Genomic DNA, 27,305 nt, shown 5'->3' with positions numbered 1-27,305 from the left:
GCGACAGACAACAACTGTCTTGTTTTCAGAAGAGTTCCAGGTAATTTGTCATACTTGCAGTGGTGATTTGTTTACACACCCCAAACAAATTACCACAGTAAACTAACCGTACCCCTCTTCCCCCTGGCTAGAGCTCGGGAGATTCTGAAAGGCTTTTGATTACATAACAAAAGTAAACACATGCAGGCTGCACGCTATGTCAAGATGTTTAGTCGGAAAATAAAATAAAATGCTGCAGAGCGGCATCTCTGAACCACTGTTGAGATGGACAGCCATCTTGCATACATGAGTGAGAGAAGAGAGCGGCCAGAACTGCCCGTGCATCTTGGTTCCCCGGGGCTTTTCTCCTCCTTGGTTGCCTTCAGTCAGAATACTATATTGAGTGGAGGTGCTGGGAGCTGAAAGGGAGTCTTCATGGGTGATTAACTCTTTCCACTTTCCAACAGAGTTAATTTTATAGCCAAGAGAGCACAAGATTCGCTGTCAAAAGTGCTGAGACTGATTCTGCTTGATGGGTGGTAGTTACTTCCCAAGCTGCCCCAGGTTGGGATGTTTAGGCCTTCAGAAACGCAGACATGGAACACAGTTTTAATTAGAGCCCAGGGCTGACGATTATGCCGGTTCATATGGGGCTCCGTTGTGAAATGGCACATCTTGGTTAACCTCCTCCTTGGCACTCCAGACGAGCTGTGGGACTCAAATGTGCAGTGTTGGCTTAAAAACAAGTAAATCAATAGATACATAAATAAAGGAGTGGGGCGAGAAGGCAGACTTGGGGCCTGGGGGACACAGTGGGGGCATTTTAAAGAGCTGTTGGCCATTGATAAAAGGTTTGACATTTCTACCACATGATGTTTGTGTATTCAGTTCTGTCCACTAACACAAAATGAAATGTTTAATCCTCCTGTGAGGCATTAGGTTGTACTGATTAATGCATTATGCGCTCCCCCAATGCACTTGTCTTTTCAAGCTCGAGATTTTAGTATGAAAACTGTTTTGGACGCTGACTGGTCAGTGCAGGGCAGAGCCAGAGCCAGTGAACTTGAATTATCATTATAGTTTTTTTTTAATAGTTTAGTTATGAGTGTGAGATAAGGGTGAAACAAAAGTATCAAATCAAATCATACCAGTTGAATCCTTTGACATCATCATCAGCAAATGAAGGCAAGTCTGTTTCACTCTTCTTAGTGTCTCCATTTGTCATTTATGCAAAACCCTTTCTCTGCCTCATCAAATGTTGAGAAAAACACTGGGATAAATCTGTCCTGGAGAAATTTCTGAACAAGGGGAAATGGTGAGAATAACCTTTAGAACTCAATAATTGAGAAGTGTCTGTGTGTGTAGGTGTGTGTATTTTCTTTGGAATTGAAAAAATGTAATTAGTTTGCCCTAACGTTTTTCAGGAAAAAATATGTTGATGCATTTATACCAGATATTCATGGTATATGATGTATTTTCTGCCATACTTGGTGAACATGTGTTTGTGAATATAAACCTTGGACTCCAGTTTTTAATATGTTGGTTAGCTGCTCCTATTCTTTATGCTTTTATCCCATGATTAATCTAACCTTATAGAGTTTCACTCTAATTATATCTAACTTCACGAGGCTGTGCATTGTTTTTATATGGTCTTGCATGACTCTTAAACATTGACCTTGATCTAGTGTCTTTTAATAATTAATAGATATGTACTCATTTATGGCTGGCTGCAGGTCCTTGTCCGCACTATAACACAAGGTTGTGCACTATTGTAGTTTGTATAAACACTGGCAACCTGTACATAACTTTAACTCTGCATCAATACCATAATGTTACTGTAGATCACAAACTAAAGCTCAGTGCTTCTCCCAAATGGCAAGATGTACTTAACTGTTACAGTAAAAGTAGCACTATTTCACCTATAGTTTATCTTACAATAACTACAGTATGGGCAGTAGATATATCACTGTAAGTCCTTCAGTAATCTATGTGACCCTGTAGCAGATGAAGCGGTTATTGACAGTGGATGGGTGGATGAATGGATGTTACAATGCAAATATTTATGCATTTGTTTTGTATGCTTTTACCTTGAGTTGGTTCTTATTTCAGGTGTTGACTGGAGAATTTGGGAAACTGAGAAGGAAACAAAAATTAGTTCATTTGTTGTGTCTGTCCTAAGCTGTAACTGAAGCTTTTACACTATTTTCTGCCTCCTGATGATCACATATTGTATCCCTTCTTGTACTCTGCTGAGGTCATCGAAGAGGTTTTCTTTGTCCATTCTCTCATTCTATTCAATAAACTATTCCCGTTTATAAATAATGTGTAGCATTTCTGGTTTATTTTCTTCTTGTTTTTGTGACCCTACTTATCAACCCATGAAAGACAGTTTCATTTTTAATTTTTATTTTCCGGTTTTCCTGTTTAAACACACAAGTACCAGAGCTTGTGTATTTGATCTCAAAAGCTCTTTTTAGTTTGGAAACCATGCCTTCAGTTGAGCAATACCTTATTTTCACTACTTTAGTTTTATTGATTAAGAAAGAAATTCGGAATATAAAAAGATCTATTCGTGTATAACATACATTTACATTGTAAAGCCAGTAGGTGGTGATATCACCTCAAAAAAATTGCATTTTTAAAGCCATTTCTACTTCTGCTTTTACAATATTTCATAAGATGCATCCATTGTGGTTGTTATGTGGATATGTCCCTGCATGACAATATGAAAAAGGGGAAATATTTGGTAAGCATCAGCTTGAATGAGATTTGTATATTTAAAAGGGTTTAATCTATTTGATATTTAAATACTTGTAATATATTGAGTGTTATAATTTAAGTACAACTATATTATTTGACTTTAAAGTTACCTAATTGATATTTAGTCCCCATTTGCTCTGTGTTACTTGGATTGAACAAATGGTTTGGAAAGTACAAGAAGAATGTGAAGATGATAAGTAAACTTAACAGACAAGTCCTGCAGTATTCTGCTGCCAGATTTAGCCTGAAGTAACACTCAATCACACTTGTTCAACAAGCTCTTTCAGAGAGAATCAAAAACAAAAACAGAAAGAAAAACATTTGGCAAGCACAAGCATTTCAAGCACAAAAATATTTATTTTTTACACAACCTCAAGAAGGATGAAAATAAACAAACATTTCGTAGAACGCTGTAAAGCAGACAGAAAATGAAACTCTAAAAGCGTAGTCGGTATTTAAACTGGATGTCTCTGGTGGGTTGCATGGACCCAAACCCCCAGCGTGTGATGTCAATGGGGGGGATTTCTTCCACAGGGTTCTTCAACTCAAACTCAAAATATGTGAGCATTAAAAAGACATACTGCTTGAGCTCGTTTGTTGCAAAGAAGCGACCAGGACACATAGTCACTCCTGCACCCCAGGGCATGCTATAGTATTTCATCTTCTTACCATTTCTGTAGAAATCAGTCTTTTTGGTACCGTCAGGGTTTAGGAACCGGTCATATTTAAAGCTCTGGGGGTCGGGGTGGACCTCGGGGTCTATATGAACAGCAGCATACGGAAACAGAGCCACTCGGTCCCCTTCCCGGAGGCTATACTCTCTCCCGTCTGCCATCTTCAGGGTCATGTCCTGCAAAACAGCCCTGGTCAGGACGGGGGCCGCTATGAGCCGAAGCGTCTCCTCCACTGTGCTGTCCAGGATGGGGGTCTTCAACAGCATGTCTCTCGTCAGGTTGATCAGTGCCCCCCCCGGTGTCACCTCCTGCCCCGTCTCCTTCAAGACATCCTCCACCTCCTTTTGCACTGCCTTCATCGCTTCTGGGTGCTTCATGAGGAACAGGAGAAGCCAGAAGGCCGCCGGGCCCGTGTTGCCCTGAGACGCCCACAGGAGCAGGAACATGTACCTGTCCTGCATGGACTCCTCCATGCCGTTCTCAGCTCTGATCTGCTGCTGCTCCATCACCCAGCCACTGATGTTTTCCTTCTCATTCACGTTCTTCACAGACAGCATATTCCAGAATAGCCTCTTGAGCCTTTCGGCTTCTATCTTCTCCTTGGGTGGCAGCACACCGTAGGCCAGTTTGGGGAACAGTTTGTCATACTTTCTGAACTCATAGAACAGTTTGTCAGACTCAATCCGGTCCTTCTCTTTGGCTTTCTCTGTGCTGCCCGATGCTTTGGGCGTTTCGTTGCCAAAAAGAGCCAGGTAGCCAGCTCTGAATACGATGTTGTAGCTATAGTTAAATAGTCCATCTTCATTCCATTTTCCCACAGATTTTTCTGAACCCACACTGTGTAGCATCAAGTTCTGAAGGTTAGTCATCATCGCCTGGGTCATGACTACTAACCCGTCTCCCATTAGGTGTTTGTTGCTTGAAGCCTGCATGAATTTGTGGCCATTCTCCAAGCCATAGTAACCAAAAACTCTTGCCACCAGTTGCTCAGCAAATTTGGTAAAATCCAGCTTTCCTCTGGATTCCTTGACCACAGTTCCGAAGGACAGTGGATCCATCAGAAAGGTAAAGTAATAGCCACCGAGCTGCACAGTGAAAATATCCCCATGTTTCTTCTTCATTTTCTGAAGAAACTTAGAGGTGTCCCTTCGGAAGTCCAGAACATGTCCCAGCCAAGGTATTGGGCCCCTGTCCAGTGGTGGCTCCCCAGGGCGTCTCTTGCGAAAAGCTCCCAAGAGGTAGAGACCCCCTAGAATACACATCAACAAAGTGAGGAGAACTGGTACTAGATAGCCCATTTTCTCTGCTTCAGCTCTCAGAGCTGCTGCGAGTGAATGATCTGCCTAACCTGTTTATGAAAGGAGTTTGCTCCTCCCCGGTCGCACTGGACTCTTTTTTTGAAGCTGGGGGAGGACCAGGAAGTATGAAGTATCATCCTGGGAGTTTTTTTTATTAACTCTTTGTTTCCAGCTTGTTAATATTTTCTGTGCTTCCCTAGGCTTTATACATGTGCTTTTCTATGACATTGGTAAATGTTGGCTGATGTTGCAACCTACAGTCTTAGGAATTACAAGTTTGTTGTGGTAACCAACTGATTCATTCAATGTGTCTTGTGATGTGTAGCATTGCTTTCATTTCAGCTGATTGCATTTCATCAAAACAGGAATTACATGTCAAACATCTGTTTGATATTAAAATCCACAGCTCATATCAATGTATTGAACTCAAACAGTTTCCTACAATGTTCTGTATAATTTAGATAACTATGTTTATAATTAACATATTAATTGATTTATTTTCAGGAATATATTGTAGTGGTTTAGTAAGTTCTCAGGATACACTGAGAAAGTAATAAAAAGTGTATTACATAACAATAGTTAAGAAAAGAACCGAGGATGTAATTTTTGTATCTTCGGATAGACAATGGGTTGCAGTCTTATCTATCACAAGTGATTACATCTAATTAAAATACAGTTGCACAAAATAGATGTACCACTTGCATTATAATTAACACAGGCCTGAGTTTATTACTGTTGTTGAAGTGTTTGATGAGTTGATTGGTGCTGGGGGCATTATTCTTCAGGCAGCAGACATTGTTTTAAGACTTCAGACAAATACCTGTGCCCCAGAATACACAACCTTAATACTGTTTACTGGTCATTGAATAACCTAAAGGCAATAGGTGTAGTACAACTTCAGGAAACTAATAATTAAAGTAGTCTCCAGAAAGGAGTGAATACAAACTAATGATTGCCTTTTAGACAAAACAAAATGAACATAAATCCAATTAACAACATGAAGATAATAATAAAAGTCAAATTTTCCACTACAATATTAGCACAATGACATCGGAAGAAAATACTGCAATTCACATATTTTCTTTAAATACGTTTAATATCTGCAGATTGCAGATTATTATTAAGGGTTATTCCAATCTGATGTTTTAATTATTTAATTCCGACCCTTCCTCACCAACTACTCGACTCAGCTGCTTGTCCAGTCACTGGTCCTCTCCCACCTGGACTACTGCAACTCCCTCCTGGCCGGCCTGCCTGCAACTACTACCCACCGCTCCAGCTCATCCAGAACTCTGCGGCTCGTCTGGTATTAAAGGGACTAGCAGAATTAAAAACAAACAAATCACCTGGGCCAGAAGGTATATTTCCAACAGTACTTAAAGAAATGAGGGACATGATTTATAGGCCGCTAACTAAAATATTCCAAAAGACACTTAGAACAGGGGATGTGCCAACTGACTGGAAGACAGCAAATATCATACCAATCCACAAGAAAGGGGACAAAACTGAGCCAGGAAATTACAGACCAATCAGTCTCACCTGCATCACTTGTAAAATGTTGGAGAAAATTATAATACAGAAAATAGAGGAGCATCTTAATGAAAACCATATTCTTGGAGATAGTCAACATGGGTTTAGACGAGGCAGATCATGTCTTACTAATCTATTCGAGTTTTTTGAACATGCAACTGCAGCTGTAGATCATGTGAAAGCATATGATATGATATACTTAGATTTTAGGAAAGCTTTTGATAAGGTTCCACACCAAAGACTGATCCTCAAATTTGAAACTGTAGGCGTTCAGGGTAATGTAAGTAGATGGATTATGAACTGGTTGATGTATAGGAAACAGAGGGTGTCGATTAGAGGAGTCGCTTCTAACTGGAGTGAGGTTGTTAGTGGAGTTCCACAGGGATCAGTACTAGGGCCTTTGCTTTTTCTAATCTATATTAATGATCTGGACTCTGGGATAGTTAACAAACTTGTCAAATTTGCAGATGATACTAAAATAGGTGGCTCAGCAGATACAATCTCAGCAAACAGGCTTTTCAAATGGACTTAGATAATACTCAGTTTTGGGCAAAATGGACAAAATTGTCCACTATAATTACACTTATGAGGGATAGAACTAGATGAAGTAATGCATAAGAAAGACCTAGGAGTTTATGTGGAAACGGAAAACAAGGAGACACATCTTCACACAGAGAGGCGTCACAATCTGGAACAAACTCTCCAGTGATGTGGTTGAAGCTGAAAGTTTGGGAACATTTAAAAATAGACTGGATAGGATCCTTGGATCACTTAGTTATTAATGGACACCAAACGAGCATGATGGGTCGAATGGCCTCCTCTCGTTTGTAAACTTTCTTATGTTCTTATTCTCTCTGTTCCGATTCTACTTGTAATTTAGTCATTAATTCTCCTGTAAGATTGCACTTATACAATGTTTTGTCATACTCTTGCCTTTGCATTACTAGCACTTTTATTTTTTATTTTGATTTCCCCTATGCTCCCTTTCCCTTAGCTCTTAACTTTGACTTAACATCTTGTCTGCACTCATCAGCTCTTACAATCTAGGATGTAAGACCTTATATATTAAACAGTGTCCTGCTGCACCAAGGAAGACTGCTTTCCTCTCTTCCCCAAGCTGAGTAGTTCAAAATGCCTTTATGCTTTTAATTGCTCGCTCACCTGTTGTTCAAAAGAAAAAACTCAGATTATATTGCCCCAGAGAAGGGGAGACAGGTGAAAACAATCGGACAAGGGATTCTTGGGAAGACCAATCCAGTTGCAGATTTGTGTCTCGGACAGCACAACTTGATAAGTGTCCGCATGTGAAAACAAGTTAAATCCCAACACCTCATAACATAATCAGTGATAATAAAATAAAATAAGAATAAGACTAAGAATAAGAATAATAACTTGATAATACTATGAAAAGTGCAAACAAATAAGTAAATGAGAAATAGGGTAATCATTATAATGTGTCATATACTTCACACCGTCACCGTCCGTGACACCACTCCACACAGTATGAAGTGTGGCAAGAACGTATCGATTTACAGATGGTCTTTGCTCCCTCATAATGTTCTACAGCCCTGTCCTATCTTCGATCCTGCGTTTGCTTCCACTCTAGGAGTGTCCTCTGGCCTTGACCCGTGTGATCATTGCCAATTTACCTATATATATCAGTCTCAGTTTGATGGACCTGTCTGTACCATTAATGTCCTTGTGTCCTTGATTTAGAGAAGGTGGTTTAACATGATAGATTGTGTAATGATTTACACACATTTCAGATCTAATTTTTGGCATGTTAACAAATTACTTATTAGAACATATTTATACTTTTTTAGACCTTAGTAGATTTAGAGCCCTGACACTACATACATTATCTAAGCAGACTGAAAAATGTAAGTGTTCAATGCTGTTTGTGGTGCGGGATTCTTTGTATCATTAAATTGTCTGTATTCCCATGTTCTCGCTGTCATTGTCCATTTTAAAATTCACTTCAACAAAAAGCAACACCACCAGCTTGAGCCTTGTACAAAAAAGCTGAGGCGACAATTTGCAAACCCAGACAATGATTTAATATATAGGTGTTGTAGCGTTAGATGACTAATATTGTAATATTCTAATAATGCACACTTCTGCTAAAGCATTTTGCACTGGAAGACTCAAACTCACATATATTTACAATGAATCCAAAATAGTTAGCACATGACGTAAGCAGCTTTAGGAGAAATTCGTCATCTGATTTTCATTCGAGAATGAGTTACCACCTCGTTAATCCCTGTTCTGGCTGTTCAGGCTCATCACTTTGTGTTTCTGTTATGCTTACACAAGGAGAAGGAGAATGAATGCTTTGGCAGCTCTGTAAGCACTATGCAAAAGACTCAGAGCTGGCGATGTCGATGTTTTATTATGGAGAGGAGTTATGAAGTACCCTGTACCGGTACGATCTAGGTGTGGTGGGCCTCAGGGAGTATTGATGTACTGGTACATTCTACAATAGAAAAATATGAAACTATATAAAACTTGCTACAACTGTATATTTTTTAATAATTTAACAACCATATGTTACTGTAATTGATTTAACTGGGTTTCTGTCTCGTTATTTTGGACCCTTTCAGTGTTTTAGTCTAACAAAACAACTAAACAAAAGTAGAAGTCGAGTCAGATCAAAACCTGTACTGTTACAAGCTTTGTACTGATTAAACACACACCCAGGTCTGATTTGTAATTTGCAAGTAGTGGTTAAAGTGTAATTTAGTTTATTATAAAGTAAACCTTTTTCACTGAGTGTACCTGAGTTCATACACAGTGTGACAGGCTTGTTTGTGAAATGAAAACAAATAAAACAGGGAGTACAGAACAAAAGGTGCCTTCTGGGGTTTTAGAGGGGCTTTTCAGCAAACACACAATAACAGAGAAAGAAAACTAAATATCCTCCTCACTTATGTACGTGCTCAAAAAAAAAAGAAGACCGTGCTTCCTTGTCGCAATAGATGCAGCGATTGAGGATCGTACTGCAAACAGAAGAAATATCTGAATAAGGAGATACTTTTCATCTATTTCATCATATGCATAGATCTATCTAGCTAAAATACATATTGTAAAGTGAAAATGTCCCATAAAATAAATACGTACTCTCTCTCTCTCTCTCTCTCTCTCTCTCTCTCTCTCTCTCTCTCTGTCTGTCTGTCTCTGTCTGTGGCACACATGCATTCAAACTTTGAATAAGTGCTGTATTGGAACAAAAAAATAGTGTTTCCAGTGCTATAATTGAAATATTTATGATTTATTGAAAGCAAACTCAGTGAACTTAGCAATTAATAGTCATTTGACTGTAATAAACATTTATTTTGTGTGATTTTTTCCCACCAGTGGTCAATCTTATTTATTATTTAATATACTAAGAGTCACAGCAGAGCATCTTAGAATGTGCTGCTGAAAAGGTAAAATCAAAACATGTGTGTAACTTGCTGACCCCGTGGACGAGGCAGTGTTGCCTAAGTAAACAACCTGAGGTTCCCTTCATTTGTGTTTATCTTACTGACTAATAATTAAACTATGATACTGGTATTAGTAATTAAGCAATACCAGAACTGACCGCAGGAATTGCCGGGTCAGCAGTTGAGCTTTAACGACGTGCTGTGGAGATGAAACTGACTGAAAGGATGTGAGTGTTATGAGGGGAAGGGTGACCTTGTGGTTGTAACAGGCATTTAACCCAGTGGCAGTAGGAAGGGTATGACTCTCCTGCTATTGCCTAATGGTCAGTTCAATTTTTCTTTTGTGTGGAAATACTTTTTAAAATGCCTCTAAAACTATGCATTCTATGGATATGAATAAGGATGTTACTACCATGGATGGAGTTATTTTGTGAACATGATTATTATTACTATTAGGCCTATTATTATCATTATTATTTTGATTATGATTAATCTTTTGTATAACACTTTGGAAAGTGTCAGTCTTGTCGTTTATAGATTGGATGTAAACGGCTATATTTTAAGTATAGTACGTCACGTTGAGCATTTTCTACATTAAGTGAATTATTATATGTAGGGCTCAAGGTCATAATCATATTGTTTATGTTAATAAAAACATATCCATCCTCTATTCATAGTAGGACGTGCTACATGTAAATGTACAAACTTTGCAAAGTAATAGTTATGTTTAAAGCATATTAATCCAAGATCATACTTTTTAGACTCTCCCTCTGCGGCCGTGTGGTCAGCCATGTTTGATGAGAATGGAGATCAATAGTGTGATGATCATCTCGGATGCCTGATCTACACGTTGTTTTTGAGTCTGTGTGAAAATTGTGCAAAAGAACTGCGAGCGTGTAGAGAACTGCACATGTGCAGCGAGAACTGCAGATGTGTAAACCAGATTGAATGAACACAGAATTTAATTCCAAGCATAAATTAAAAACTTTTGCACTTATAAGTTGTATTTCTGTGCTCACTAATTTTGACAGTGAATTCACTCCATAGGGCAGTGGTGGGTTTGCTGGAGAGGTGAAGCTGCATGTCTTCAGCATGGCAATTAAAATTGACTTTGTGAAGACCCATAAACTTGCCCAGCGGTAGGAGGTAAATGATGAAAAGAAGTGGACCCAACACTGACCTCTGGGGGACACCCTGTGAAAAAGCTGCACACTCTGATCTGTGTTTTTTCATTTGCACAAACTGTTGACGGTCAGTAAGTTAAAAGGAAAACTGAGAGAGTGCAACACCCAAGACAACAACACCAGCCAAACATACCATGAGGAGTGGAAAGAACTTGATATCAAAGGCTGTACTCCAGTCAAGAATAGATGAGGATAGATAGTATGCCTGAGTCAGCTGCACAGAGGAGGTCATTGGTGATTTTTACTAGGGCTGTTTCAGTGCTGAGCTTAGAGCAAAAACCAGACTTCATGGAGGTTATTGGAGCTGAGATGGAGTTGAAGCTGAGTGGCCACAACCATAAGTGTTTTCAGAAGGAGGGAAAGGTTTGAGATGGGACGGAGGTTGCTCAGGTCATCAGGGTCAGCATTATTTTTGTAAGAACAGCAGCAACCTTGGAGTGGAAGGTACAATGCCAATAGTGATGGAATAATTCATTATGCCAGTGTGCAGAGGAGTGATTGTAGGCAGGCAGGTTTTGGGCATGGGGTCAAGTTCGCAGGTACGCTACCATTCCAAAGTTTGGGGTCACTTAGAAATGTCCTTGTTTTCAAAAGAAAAGCAAATTGATCAGAAATACAGTGTAGACATTGTTAATGTTGTAAATGACTATTGTAGCTGGAAATGGCTGATTTGTAATGGAATATCTACACAGGCATACAGAGGCCTATTATCAGCAACCATCAGTCCTGTGTTCCAATGGCACATTGTGTTTGCTAATCCAAGTTTATCATTTTAAAAGACTAATTGATCATTAGAAAACCCTTTTCAATTATGTTAGCACAGCTGTAAACTGTTGTGCTGATTAAAGAAGCAATAAAACTGGCCTTCTTTAGACTAGTTGAGTATGTGGAGCATCAGCAATTGTGGGTTCATTTACAGGCTCAAAATGGACAGAAACAAAGAACTTTCTTCTGAAACTCGTCAGTCTGTTCTTGTTCTGAGAAATGAAGGCTATTCCATGCGAGAAATTGCCAAAAAACTGAAGATCTCGTACAACGCTGTGTACTACTCCCTTCACAGAACAGTGCAAACTGGCTCTAACCAGGATAGAAAGAGGAGTGAGAGGCCCCGGTGCACAACTGAGCAAGAGGACAAATACATTAGAGTGTCTAGTTTGAGAAACAGACGCCTCACAGGTCCTCAACTGGCAGCTTCATTAAATAGTACCACAAAACACCAGTCTCAACGTCAACAGTGAAGAGGCGACTCTGGGATGTTGGCCTTCTAGGCAGAGTGAAAAAGCCATATCTCAGACTGGCCAATGAAAAGAAAAGATTAGGATGGGCAAAAGAACACAGACACTGGACAGAGCAAGATTGGAAAAAAGTGTTATTGACAGACAAATGTAAGTTTGATGTGTTCGGATCACAAAGAAGAACATTCGTGAGACACAGACCAAATGAAAAGATGCTGGAGGAGTGCTTGACACCATCTGTCAAGCATGGTGGAGGTGTGGCACTGTGTGTGCTGAACTTAACGATAAACATTGCACCCCCATAGTACAGCCCTTTAAATTGGGATAATACAATAGACTGCATTGTTATAGCTTCCGACCAGCAGGTGGCGAGCGTTATGTCTTCTTTCACTGAAATGCATCAGTAACACAAGTAAACAAGTCCAAAGAAGATGCAAGATAGAACTGAATAAGTAAAAGAATACCCTTTTTCTGTGTTTTACAGAGACAATAAATGTGTTGCACCGGGATGGACTCCGTTCTCTTCATTCTATAAATGCAACAGAGGCAATGTGATGGTCTGCAGGTGCTTTGGTGGTGGTAAAATGGGAGAGTTGTACAGGGTAAAAGGGATCTTGAAGAAGGAAGGCTATCACTCCATTTTGCAATGCCATTCCATACCCTGTGGACGGCGCTTGATTGGAGCCAATTTCCTCCTACAACAGGACAATGACCCAAAGCACAGCTCCAAACTATGCAAGAACTATATAGGGAAGAAGCAGTCAGCTGGTATTCTGTCTGTAATGTAGTGGCCAGCACAGTCACCGGATCTCAACCCTATTGAGCTGTCGTGGGAGCAGCTTGACCATATGGTACGTAAGAAGTGCCCATCCAGCCAATCCAACTTGTGGGAGGTGCTTGAGGAAGCATGGGATGAAATCTCTTCAGATTTCCTCAACAAATTGACAACTAGAATGCCAAAGGTCTATAAGGCTGCAATTTCTGCAAATGGTGGATTCTTTTACAAAAGCAAAGTTTGAAGGACACAATTATTATTTCAATTAAAAATCATTATTTCTAACCTTGTCAATGACTATATTTCCTATTCATTTTGCTATATTTCCTATTCATTTTGCTATATTTCCTATTCAAACTCATGTAATGTATGTTTTCATGTAAAACTTTTGAACGGTAGTGTAGATGATTTTGATTTGCCGATAAGTTCAGTGATGGAATTCTCAGAAACCAGAGTGAAATCAGAGAACAGGCGTAGTTCTGGGGTCTACCAGTGAGCAGTGCGAGTGAAAGACACTGAACGGGTTTTAAAGGGAAAAAGGATGTCCAGGGAGGAGGAGAGGCAGTCTATAAAGGCCATAGTAACTGTGCTTTATTACTATTTATTATGCCTTGGTGGGATTTTATTATAATTCCTCATCTTAATTTTCACAATAAGCACTTACCAACTCAGTGAAAGGCAGAACAGGAAGTGATGCTACGCTCGAAGCAGGCTCCACAATGCCATACTGACACTTCCGAAGCACAATGTATCAATACAATGGGTCAAAGTCTTGTAACACCTTGCTAGAAAACACTTGAGCACTGCAAACAAAGCTTTGTTACATCACACCAGCAGCTGACAGTGGTGAATTGGTTTGGAATACGTGTCGGTGTATCAAACCCCCATAATGCTTAAAAGACATCTGAACCACCTCAGCCGTAAACAGTTCAAACTACTCGGTCAGTTAAAATAAAAGTGTGTAGCTGGTAAACTTGCTATTGTTATTTTTATTGTACTAAGTATGATTGAAGTCTGAAATGTAACAGTATGCATTTACACGTGAAAATTGCATTGTGAAATTGTGAACGGGACCAGGTAACCTTATTAATTATCCAAATTTTGCATTAAATGATATACATTTAACCGAGGCAGGTTTCCATTCAAATCAGTACATTTTAAAACGAGACCAGCTGTTTACTATCCAATCCGAAATGCGATTATATTGAGCTGAGCAGGACAATCACAAATGCTGGCGTTAGAGGTAAAAACTGGGCCGATGCAGAAATGAAAGCGCTGTTTACAATGTGGATGAACCGCAGGAAGTGCAGCGCTGCTGTCTGGGGATATTCTCACTATAGACGCGTCAAAGAGGCTGCTTTCGATGGGTATCAATCACTCACCTGACCAAGTGAAAAGGAAAATAAAAATGCAAAGATCAGACTTTAAAAATTAGAACAAACGCCGTGGAGTCCAGAAAAAAGTTTCCACGTTTTTCCGAGGAACTCAGAAGAAACACTGAGCAGCAGCTTGGATTGCATGGGACACACCGACCTGCAGCAGACCACTGAAGAGACAGATCCTTGAAGTACTACTACGGTAATATATTGATATGGCTTTTTGTTTGCCATATCGTTGTTAGACTTCGCCACTAACAGCAGGAATGACGGACGCAGGATAAACCACAAACAGGAACTTTTATTGAGAACACAAGGGCCCTGTTTCAGAAAGCAGGTTTAACAAAGTCTGAGTTGGAACCTGAACTCTGGGTTGACTAACTCTGAGCTGTCAAACTCAGAGTTTTCGCTTTCAAAACAGATGATAACAATGAGTTCAATCAACAGAGTTGAGTTAACCCTGAGTAAAGCGCGCGCACGAGGAGCTCAAAAGCCTCATCAATGGATTGCAGAGAACACGATTCACAATGGCAACAGGAGAAAAAGGGCTCGAACCTCCGACTTCTGCCCAGTGGAGTTAGACATATTAATGACTGCGCATGCAGAATATGAGTATATAGTTAAGAAAAAAAGCAATACAGTAGCAGCAGCAAAAGAACGGGAGCTGGCGTGGCAGAAAATTGCTGACCGAGTCAATGCGTGAGCATTAATCTCGAGTGTTCCACTTATTCAACATATATGTGTGAAATAGAAAAATAGAAATACAACTACTGGAACATTAGTTAAAGGTGGGTGAGGTGCACACAGGTGGATGATTTTACTTGTTTTGACAACATAAAACATTAACTACTGTACTGCATTTGTACTTGCAGGAAATAAACAAGACTTCATAAGCAGAAAGGCATATTGTCTTTATTTGACACTGGGGAGGTGATGGGTCAATCAGAAATGATGGTAGCATATTGTGTCTCTGACTGCTCTTCCATCTCATGCGTCAACGGGGTGGTCAGGATCGTTATCAGGATCGTTCACTGGTTCAGTAGGACATTGTTCTCCTCTAATTGTGGCAATGTTGTGGAGAATCACACATGCCACAATCATGTCACATGCCCTTTCTGGGGTGACCCTGAGCCTACAAAGGCACTGGAACCAGGCCTTGAGCATCCCAATGGTCATCTCTACCTTGGCTCATGTCCTGCAGTGAACCAAGTTATAACGTTGCTGCGGGATAGGCTCAGGATCAGGGGAAGGGGTCAGCAAATAGGGCTGGCAGGGGTACCCTCTGTCACCGAGCAGGTAACCATCGAACTCTCCTATGATCATACAAGGATACATTTTAAATTTTAAGTTGCAATAGGAGAAAACAAAATATTGATTATAATAGGATATAGCTATATATATAAACTCACCATGGGCAAATCTAGCGCTCAGTGTACACTCACGAAATATTTGCGAGTCATGCACAGACCCAGGCCACTTTGCTTCCACGTTGCTGATGGTGTGGGCTGCATCACGTATGATCTTCACAGTGCAGAGCAGTAATTAGCTGCAGTAGCTGTATTGTGAAGTATCTTTCATTGGAATGCTAAAGGCTATTATTTATGCCTACCTGCATATGAATGCTGTGGAAAGACTTCCTATTCACAGAATCTCCTTCATTTACTGAAGGAGCTGTGATAGGAATATGAGTGCCATCTATGCAGACAATCACACCTGGAAACCATAAAATATATCAAATTAACCGACTAGTGCTTCAAGTCTCAAAGCTTCATAGTTAATAAATTAATTATTGCTTAGACAGATAATCATAAGGGCATGATAAGACATCCAGGCGGGGTCTGATCACCCTCTCCCGACGGAGTATTTGTGCTTCAATATCAACTGGCTCTTCAAGAAAAGGACACGCCATGTCTGACCCCTCCTTCAGTCTTCATGCTGCAGCTAAAGAGCAGGAGAAACTCTGGGTTAGTTGAAGAAAACCTGCCAGCGAGCAGGTTAGCTTCACGGAGTATGTTGCCATAGTTAGAGACTCGGAGTTGAGCTGAACTGGCTGTGAAACCAACAACCCAAAGTTTCCTTCAACTCTGAGTCAACTAACTGAGTTTTCACTAAACCCGCTTTCTGAAACGGGGCCAAGATCTTCAGGTTGGAGCGACTGTCTCTAGCACTGTCTACTACATCTCGTCAAGCGAGATGTGAGCTGGACTTGCAGACAGACAGGGAAGAGATCAGCTACATTATGTCAGAAGATATAATCTCAATCGTGAAATGTGTGTATGTTGTTTCAACTATAACTCATCCTAGTTAAGGACGTCTTCTTGTAAATTATAAATAATATGGCAAAAAGTATTGTTTGCAGTTACAAATCGGCAGACAGAGTAATAAGGAGTCATGTTGTGCTGTTTAAAATACATATATACTAGCACTAATGATGAAAATACTAAATAGCAAATATGTATTGTTATTGTTGCACATGGAAACATATTCTTATTGGGACGTGCTTGTCTGAATATAATGTTTTCTGTACACGTTTAGCTCTACCTAATATCTCTTAACAGAAACATGTATTTATTACACTGTTTACAATCATGTAAAGCACAAAGAATAAAATAGACACAAAAGTCCTTCTCTGTCTTTGTTTTTAAAAAGAAACACAAACCAAACCCACAGTCGCTGCTCGTCCTTTGACATCATCCCTAAGTTCTGCAACTGATTCTGTAATCTAACTTACATGATTTCACATAAACAACAAAAAACAGCAGCAAACGAAGGCAAGTCTGTTTCACTCTTCTTAGTGTCTCCATTTGTCATTAATGCAAAACCCTTTCTCTGCCTCATCAAATGTTGAGAAAAACACTGGGATAAATCTGTCCTGGAGAAATTACTGAACAAGGGGAAATGGTGAGAATAACCTTTAGAACTCAATAATTGAGAAATTTCTGTGTAATATGCTATGTTTGCATTTCCTATTTATTATATTATAGGTGAGTGTATTTTCTCTGGAATTGAAAAAATGTAATTAGTTTGCCCTAACTTTTTGCAGGAAAAAATATGTTGATGCTTTTATACCAGATATTCATGGTATATGATGTATTTTCTGCCGTACTTGGTGAACATGTGTTTGTGAATATAAACCTTGGACTCCAGTTTTTAATATGTTGGTTAGCTGCTCCTATTCTTTATAAGGTTAGATTAATCATGGGATAAAAGCATAGAGCTTCACACTAATTATATCTAACTTCACGAGGCTGTGCATTGTTTTTGTATGGTCTTGCATGACTCTTAAACATTGACCTTGATCTAGTGTCTTTTAATAATTAATAGATATGTACTCATTTATGGCTGGCTGCAGGTCCTTGTCCGCAGATGAAGCGGTTATTGACAGTGGATGGGTGGATGAATGGATGTTACAATGCAAATATTTATGCATTTGTTTTGTATGCTTTTACCTTGAGTTGGTTCTTATTTCAGGTGTTGACTGGAGAATTTGGGAAACTGAGAAGGAAACAGAAATTAGTTCATTTGTTGTGTCTGTCCTAAGCTGTAACTGAAGCTTTTACACTATTTTCTGTCTCCTGGTGTGTTATAAATAGATCATATATTGTATCCCTTCTTCTACTCTGCTGAGGTAATTATTTCATTCTATTCAATAAACTATTGCTGTTTATAAATAATGTGTACCATTTCTGGTTTACCTTCTTGTTGTTTTTGTGACCCTCCTTACCAACCCACGAATTATTATTTTAATTGATTGAGAAATAAATTCTTTCTATCTTCAGATCTCTGCGGGTATGACATACATTTACATTGTAAAGCCAGTAGGTGGTGATATCACCTCAATAAAATGGCATTTTTAAAGCCATTTCTACTTCTGCTTTTACAATATTTCATAAGATGCATCCATTGTGGTTGTTATGTGGATATGTCCCTGCATGACAATATGAAAAAGGGGAAATATTTGGTAAGCATCAGCTTGAATGAGATTTGTATATTTAAAAGGGTTTAATCTATTTGATATTTAAATACTTGTAATATACTGAGTGTTATAATTTAAGTACAACTATATTATTTGACTTTAAAGTTACCTAATTGATATTTAGTCCCCATTTGCTCTGTGTTACTTGGATTGAACAAATGGTTTGGAAAGTACAAGAAGAATGTGAAGATGATAAGTAAACTTAACAGACAAGTCCTGCAGTATTCTGCTGCCAGATTTAGCCTGAAGTAACACTCAATCACACTTGTTCAACAAGCTCTTTCAGAGAGAATCAAAAACAAAAACAGAAAGAAAAACATTTGGCAAGCACAAGCATTTCAAGCACAAAAATATTTATTTTTTACACAACCTCAAGAAGGATGAAAATAAACAAACATTTCGTAGAACGCTGTAAAGCAGACAGAAAATGAAACTCTAAAAGCGTAGTCGGTATTTAAACTGGATGTCTCTGGTGGGTTGCATGGACCCAAACCCCCAGCGTGTGATGTCAATGGGGGGGATTTCTTCCGCAGGGTTCTTCAACTCAAACTCAAAATATGTGAGCATTAAAAAGACATACTGCTTGAGCTCGTTTGTTGCAAAGAAGCGACCAGGACACATAGTCACTCCTGCACCCCAGGGCATGCTATAGTATTTCAGCTTCTTACCATTTTTGTAGAAATCAGTCTTTTTGGTACCGTCAGGGTTTAGGAACCGGTCATATTTAAAGCTCTGGGGGTCGGGGTGGACCTCGGGGTCCATATGAACAGCAGCATACGGAAACAGAGCCACTCGATCCCCTTCCCGGAGGCTATACTCTCTCCCGTCTGCCATCTTCAGGGTCATGTCCTGCAAAACAGCCCTGGTCAGGACGGGGGCCGCTATGAGCCGAAGCGTCTCCTCCACTGTGCTGTCCAGGATGGGGGTCTTCAACAGCATGTCTCTCGTCAGGTTGATCAGTGCCCCCCCCGGTGTCACCTCCTGCCCCGTCTCCTTCAAGACATCCTCCACCTCCTTTTGCACTGCCTTCATCGCTTCTGGGTGCTTCATGAGGAACAGGAGAAGCCAGAAGGCCGCCGGGCCCGTGTTGCCCTGAGACGCCCACAGGAGCAGGAACATGTACCTGTCCTGCATGGACTCCTCCATGCCGTTCTCAGCTCTGATCTGCTGCTGCTCCATCACCCAGCCACTGATGTTGTCCTTCTCATTCACGTTCTTCACAGACAGCATATTCCAGAATAGCCTCTTGAGCCTTTCGGCTTCTATCTTCTCCTTGGGTGGCAGCACACCGTAGGCCAGTTTGGGGAACAGTTTGTCATACTTTCTGAACTCATAGAACAGTTTGTCAGACTGAATCCGGTCCTTCTCTTTGGCTTTCTCCGTGCTGCCCGATGCTTTGGGCGTCTCATTGCCATAAAGAGCCAGGTAGCCAGCTCTGAATACGATGTTGTAGCTATAGTTAAATAGTCCATCTTCATTCCATTTTCCCACAGATTTTTCTGAACCCACACTGTGTAGCATCAAGTTCTGAAGGTTAGTCATCATCGCCTGGGTCATGACTACTAACCCGTCTCCCATTAGGTGTTTGTTGCTTGAAGCCTGCATGAATTTGTGATCATTCTCAATGGCATAGTAACCAAAAACTCTTGCCACCAGTTGCTCAGCAAATTTGGTAAAATCCAGCTTTCCTCTGGATTCCTTGACCACAGTTCCGAAGGACAGTGGATCCATCAGAAAGGTAAAGTAATAGCCACCGAGCTGCACAGTGAAAATATCCCCATGTTTCTTCTTCATTTTCTGAAGAAACTTAGAGGTGTCCCTTCGGAAGTCCAGAACATGTCCCAGCCAAGGTATTGGGCCCCTGTCCAGTGGTGGCTCCCCAGGGCGTCTCTTGCGAAAAGCTCCCAAGAGGTAGAGACCCCCTAGAATACACATCAACAAAGTGAGGAGAACTGGTACTAGATAGCCCATTTTCTCTGCTTCAGCTCTCAGAGCTGCTGTGAGTAAAATGTCTGCCTAATCTGTTTATGAAAGGAGTTTGCTCCTCCCCGGTCGCACTGGACTCTTTTTTTGAAGCTGGGGGAGGACCAGGAAGTATGGGAGTTTTTTTATTAACTCTTTGTTTCCAGCTTGTTAATATTTTCTGTGCTTCCCTAGGCTTTATACATGTGCTTTTCTATGACATTGGTAAATGTTGGCTGATGTTGCAACCTACAGTCTTAGGAATTACAAGTTTGTTGTGGTAACCAACTGATTCATTCAATGTGTCTTGTGATGTGTAGCATTGCTTTCATTTCAGCTGATTGCATTTCATCAAAACAGGAATTACATGTCAAACATCTGTTTGATATTAAAATCCACAGCTTATATCAATGTATTGAACTCAAGCAGTTTACTACAATGTTCCATGTAATTTAGATAACTTTGTTTTAAATTAACATATTAATTGATTTATTTTCAGGAAGATATTGTAATGGTTTAGTTAGGCAATAGGTGTAGTACAACTTCAGGAAACACTTCAGGAAACACTATGTACTGTAACACAATTTTTGTTCCTGGGTAGTAAGTGTTATTTCCTAATTGCTTATGCCTCAAAACTATAGAAAATGGCTATTATTCCCCACAAACTTTGCTTTTGTGACCAGGACAGTGATATTTTGAAATATAACTATTTCCAATGAGAAAAAGGGGCAAATGTGTCTTTTCGTTCACATAAAGTCAGAAAAAACAACATATGAATCCAAATTAACATGTATTTATACTAAAGTAATACAAAAATGACTACAAAAGATTTGAATAGTTTTTCAAGATTTACGATTATACTGTAATTTACAGTATAATCGTACAATAATAAATAATAGGCATTTTCTATAGATTTGAGGCAGAAGCAATTAGGAAATATAACTTACTACCCAGGAACAAAAAAAACTAAAAATCTTAAACTGTATAATTAAAGTTGTCTGCAGGAAGGAGTGAATACAAAGTCATGATTGCCTTATAGACAAATCCATTAACAACATGAAGATAATAATAAAAGTAAAATGTTTCACTATAATATTAGCACAAAGACATAGGATGAAAATACTGCAATTCACATATTTTCTTTAAATACATTTAAAGCTTGCAGATTGCAGATTATTATTAAGGGATATTATAAACAGATGTTTTGATTATTTTATTGTACTCCACATAAATTTAATTCCATAGCTTGCTTGATAATTGTGAGATTTCTGTTAATTTCCCAGGGTGTCTTGTCTTTTTTACTCAGCTGAAAAACCCAGTAAAGAATTGAAGTATTTGAAGCACAGAGGATAATGTATTTATTAAACATGCCTGGCCTGGAAGGTCCTGACATGGAAGCTCTCCACCTGAGTGGAGTCTCTGTGGGCTATTTATCTGTTTGGGTGTTCCTCTTATCATAATAAACAGAAATCAAATTGGAGAGAAGAATGTCTAGAGGGTATGCCCTGAACAACTGCCTTGGTGGCTGTTGCTAGCTCGATAAATCTAATTTGCTAGGTCTGCATGTTATTAGTAATATAAAACATTATACAGTTTAATAAAACATTATACTGGCTCATCACAGCTGATTGCATAGCCTACCTCATAGTGATCTAGGCTTGTTAGTGATGTTTTGGATTACTAGATTATTGGTTCAAAAAACAAGACTTAAGTGATTTTCATAAGGGTCAGGTACACTTCATTTGTTTATTACCATTGCCACAGCTGCAGTCTTTTTCTTATATTTAACTATTAAGTATATATAACTATTGCCCAAGCAAGCAGACTGAGTGTCCAAAAAAAACATGATGCTTCTTTACACAGAGAGTAGTCACAATCTGGAATAAACTACCCAGCGATGTGGTAGAAGCTGAAAGTTTGGGAACATTTAAAAATAGACTGGATAGGATCATTGGATCACTTAGATATTAATGGACACCAAACGAGCACGATGGGTCGAATGGCCTCCTCTCGTTTGTAAACTTTCTTATGTTCTTATGTTCTTCTTAACATGAAGTAGGAATAGGAAACTATTCATGAAAACAATGTGTATCTTTTCCCAATGGGTACCTCAATGAGGATAGAGTTTTGTGCGAGACTTCCAAGCCCTATTCGTAATAATGGCCTGACTTACAAAACCTATAATTAAGCAATAAAGAATGTATTATTTAAAATTAGCCTGAAAGGATTGTTAATTGGTCTCATAATGTTGGATATATTACTCTGTATTACTCACTGTCCAATATAATTCTCACAGCTGAACGGCCCACCCACATTTCCTAAAATGACAATACAACCTCATTTCAGATACAACATTTTCATTAATTATACACCAAATCATTTACCAGGACTAGGAAATCACAGTCTTTGAATGCCAGGTTCCTGCATGATTTACTGTATAGATACCTTTCAATTGGCAGTTGGTTAAGACCTGGAATAAGCAGGTGATTTGACTTCTTCAATTATCACAACTGAGTATTCAATACAAGTGGTGGCATGAAAACCAGAAAGCCTTCTGCATTCGAGAGCTGCCTTCAGCAAAGCAATGGCAGACAATTGGAGAATAGCAGTTTTTGCTCTCCAACATGTTCTTGGGACCATCATTCCTCCTCCATCAATCTTTATAGTTGGCACAATGCATTCAGGCAGGTAGCGTTCTCCTGGCTTCCGCCGAACCAGATTCCTCAGTCGAACTGCCAGATGGTGAAGTGTGATTCATCACTCCAGAGAACGCGTGTCCACTGCTCCAGAGTCCAATGACAGTGAGCTGTACACCACTCCAGGCAATGCTTGTCATTGCACATGGTGATCTTAGGCTTGTGTGCTTTGCATCCCTCATCCACCCCTGTTACGACCCCAAGTGGCTGATGTAAGGGGATGATGGGGACATAACATAGAACACAGAAATATAGTAGTGGGAGAGTGAGGTGAGTGCCAAACCAACACTAAGAGTCAACTATATATACAAAAAGGGTTTATTTACAAAGGGGAGGGGAGTATATACAACTGAATAACTGCATTTATTTCCCTGTGAGTCTGTGTAAACAAGGTCACTGTCTTACTGTGCTACGGTACTGTGCTATAGTTCAACCCTGATACCCAGAGGAACAGAGACTTTGACCCTCACCTACCGCTGTCTTGACCACACTGCACCAAGCTACCTTCAGTCACTCGTCTCTCCATACATCCCCACCAGACCACTGCGCTCCTCCAGTGCCAGAAGGCTAACTTTGCCTCCTCTCCACTCTCCTTCCTCCAGAGCCGCTCCTTCTCATCCCTGGCCCCTAAGTTGTGGAACGACCAGCCCACCGAAGTCAAAACAGCAGAGTCCTTGACCTCATTCCGACGCTTACTCAAGACGCATCTCTTCCGACAGCACTTGTAATATTAGTGCTCTATCCCTGCTAGATAGCACTTCAGCTTATTATGCTCCTCGCGTTCTTGATTGTTTTCCTCCTTGCTCCCTTTCCCGTAGCCCTTGACTGTGACCCTACATCTTGACAGCACTTAGCTTTCACCATCCAGGATGTAGGAAGTCTCTTACTGTACTTGTGTAAATTCTAATTGGAATTTGTAAAATTTATTATTTTGAATTGCTATGTTTTAGCTAAGTTGAATTTGTAATGATTGATGCCTTGTACGTCTCTGTAGTTTTGCACTTATGTTGTAAGTTGCCCTGGATAAGGGCGTCTGCCAAGAAATAAAAAAAATAAAAATAAAAAAAATAATAATAATAATAACAGAGTCTGATAAGAACCAGTTTTCACCAGTAATTTGGGCTTGATACATCGTACAAACCCCCCTTATATTAAACATTACATATGCTTTAATTTTCCCCGGTTTATCCATATATGGGTTTTCCTAACGAGTTGTCAGGCAGAAACCGAACTTGCACTCATCACGGGACAGACATGTGGGCCTGTTATCTCTCTTTCCTGTCTGGTCTGCATAAAAGTGCCTGTAGTTTGTAACTTCTCTAAGACTGTTCTTGAGATCACCTCTTGAACCTCTTCCTAGCAGCTGCATGTATTAAAAACCTTTGTTTGGAAACATACATCTCTCTCAGGATTTCTATGACTCTTCAACAACTGTGTACATTATTCCAAAATAGAAGTAATAACAATAATAATAATACAAATAATAAACAAATACACACAGAGGAAAACACCCTGGGCGGTGACAGCTAATACTGAAACAAAACAAAACCTATCTAAGCTAGTATAGAAGGGAATCCACTACCTGACTTGTGTTTCTGGACAGACCCTAACTAAACTATACCGATCAGCCATAACATTATGACCACTGACAGGTGAAGTGAATAACACTGATAATCTTGTTATCATGGCACCTGTCAGTGGGTGGGATATATTAGGCAGCAAGTGAACATTTTGTCCTCAAAGTTGATGTATTAGAAGCAGGAATAATAGGCAAGCGTAAGGATCTGAGCGACTTTGACAAGGGCCAAATTGTGATGGCTAGACCACTGGGTCAGAGCATCTCCAGAACTGCAGCTCTTGTGGGGTGTTCCCGGTCTGCAGTGGTCAGTACCTATCAAAAGTGGTCCAAGGAAGGAAAAGCAGTGAACCGGCGACAGGGTCATGGGCGGCCAAGGCTCATTGATATACGTGGGGAGCGAAGGCTGGCCCGTGTGGTCCGATCCAACAGACGAGCTACTGTAGCTCAAATTGCTGAAAAAGTGAATGCTGGTTCTGATAGAAAGGTGTCAGAACACACAGTGCATCGCAGTTTGTCGCGTATGGGGCTGTGTAGCCGCAGACCAGTCAGGGTGCCCATGCTGACCCCTGTCCACTGCCGAAAGCGCCTACAATGGGCACGTGAGCATCAGAACTGGACCACGGAGCAATGGAAGAAGGTGGCCTGGTCTGATGAATCACGAGTTCAAGGTGTTGACTTGGCCTCCAAATTCCTCAGATCTCAATCCAATCGAGCATCTGTGGGATGTGCTGGACAAACAAGTCCGATCCATGGAGGCCCCACCTCGCAACTTACAGGATTTAAAGGATCTGATGCTAAAGTCTTGGTGCCAGATACCACAGCACACCTTCAGAGGTCTAGTGGAGTCCATGCCTCGAAGGGTCAAGGCTGTTTTGGCGATTAAAGGGGCACCTATACAATATTAGGCAGGTGGTCATAATGTTATGGCTGATCGGTGTATATACACTGTATATATTAAAAAAACAATATTTATCTGTTTTTCATAGGCAGACAATTGTAAAATTAAGGACCGCATTCTACATAGGTTAGCAAATGCTCTCCCAAGACTTTTAGGTTTTGTGTATGTGTGTGTGGGGGGGGGTACATGTCAAGTATCACACTTAGTTAGAAACATATATGTAAGCAACTGCATCAATGAGAGATAAAATGTTGCCTAATAAAGATTTGCTATGAAGTGTAAGAAAGATCAAGGTCAACCCTTTCTTAAAGATTAGATAAAACTTTACCTGTATGTATTTTATCTGTCAGTTATCAGTTTGGGCAGCGGGAATCGTGTTCCATTCGATCCCACGAGCAACAATGAACTGACAACTGTGAACGAAGGGGAACCATGTACACAAATGTGTTAAAATAAAATAGCACTCTCTACATAGAAGGGCTAAATAAATGCAGAAACAGCAGCATTGTTAAATGGTTTGCATTATTTCAAAGATCTCTTGCTTTAAACAATAGTTACATTGTAATTACATTAAATAAATAACTACATACAGAAAAATAAATAACTTCTGCTACTATCATGACTACTAATAACACAGTGTAACATTTTTTTTTGTTAGTGGGTACTAAGTGTTATTTCCTAATTGCTTATGCCTCAAAAGTATAGAAAATGGCTATTATTCCCCATAGACTTTGCTTTTGTGACCAGTACAGTGATATTTTGAAATGTCCAATGAGACAATTGGCAAATGTGTCTTTTCGTTCACATAAAGTCAGAAAAAAAAACATATGAATCCAAATTAACATGTATTTATAATGAAGTAATACAAAAATGACTACAAAAGATTTAGAAGTGAGTAGTTTTTCAAGATTTATGATTATACTGTAAATCACTTTCACGAATCAGCCCCCAGATGTAGTCTCCCGTCATGTTCTCATTATGCTGTCCTTGGTAGCTGTGTTCAAAGTCCAGTATATCCTGGTGGAAGCGCTCGCCTTGCTCCTCCGAGTACGATCCCATGTTCTCCTTGAATTTATCAAGATGAGCATCAAGGATATGGACTTTCAGGGATATCCTACAGCCCATTGTGCCGTAGTTCTTCACCAGAGTCTCAACAAGCTCCACATAGTTTTCGGCCTTGTGATCGCCCAGGAAGCCCCGAACCACTGCGACAAAGCTGTTCCAAGCCGCTTTCTCCTTACTAGTGAGCTTCTTGGGGAATTTATTGCACTCCAGGATTTTCTTTATCTGTGGTCCGACGAAGACCCCGGCTTTGACCTTTGCCTCAGACAGCTTAGGGAAGAAGTCTCGATGGTACTTGAAGGCTTATCTAGAGCTCTGACAAATTGTTTCATAAGGCCCAATTTGATGTGCAGTGGTAGCATCAGCACCTTCCTGGGGTCCACCTGTGGCTCCCACTTGATGTTATTCCTCCCCACAGAGAACTCGGGCCACAGCAAAGTTTGTGGGGAATAATAGCCATTTTCTATAGTTTTGAGGCATAAGCAATTAGGAAATAACACTTACTAGCCAGGAACAAAAATTGTGTTACATAGTGTAATAATAACACTAATTAAAATTTAAAAAAACTTAATACCAGTTGACACTTTTGAGTAGCCCTCACGGCAGCCTGACACATATTTTTGATTGTGTGTGTTGTGTGTCAGTGGGGAGCTTTAGACATGGGTTACATTGTTCAAGTTTCATACCACTCCACACAGTATGAAGTGTGGCAAGAACGTATCGATTTACAGATGGTCTTTGCTCCCTCATAATGTTCTACAGCCCTGTCCTATCTTCGATCCTGCGTTTGCTTCCACTCTAGGAGTGTCCTCTGGCCTTGACCCGTGTGATCATTGCCAATTATCTATTTTTTCAAACACTAATCAGTCTCAGTTTGATGGACCTGTCTGTACCATTAA

At 40.0% G+C, this 27,305-nt stretch overlaps 2 protein-coding genes across 2 annotated transcripts; both read right to left on the bottom strand.

Annotated features, from left to right (window-relative positions):
- Window positions 1–3,072: 3,072 nt before the first annotated feature.
- Window positions 3,073–4,774, bottom strand: LOC136763384 (5-beta-cholestane-3-alpha,7-alpha-diol 12-alpha-hydroxylase-like). Its single transcript, XM_066717362.1, has one exon. The coding sequence runs from the start codon at window positions 4,709–4,711 to the stop codon at window positions 3,176–3,178; it is 1,536 nt and encodes a 511-aa protein (XP_066573459.1). The 5' UTR covers window positions 4,712–4,774; the 3' UTR covers window positions 3,073–3,175.
- A 13,767-nt stretch (window positions 4,775–18,541) lies between these two features.
- On the bottom strand, window positions 18,542–20,238 carry LOC136763377 (5-beta-cholestane-3-alpha,7-alpha-diol 12-alpha-hydroxylase). Its single transcript, XM_066717349.1, has one exon. It carries the CDS (start codon window positions 20,178–20,180, stop codon window positions 18,645–18,647), a length of 1,536 nt encoding a protein of 511 aa, XP_066573446.1. The 5' UTR covers window positions 20,181–20,238; the 3' UTR covers window positions 18,542–18,644.
- Window positions 20,239–27,305: the final 7,067 nt, after the last annotated feature.

This window comes from Amia ocellicauda, chromosome 2 (genome assembly GCF_036373705.1).
Source record: "Amia ocellicauda isolate fAmiCal2 chromosome 2, fAmiCal2.hap1, whole genome shotgun sequence".
Taxonomy (NCBI): domain Eukaryota; kingdom Metazoa; phylum Chordata; class Actinopteri; order Amiiformes; family Amiidae; genus Amia; species Amia ocellicauda.
Note: the sequence above shows the minus strand (reverse complement) of the source record. Positions and strands in the feature narration are given on the sequence as shown.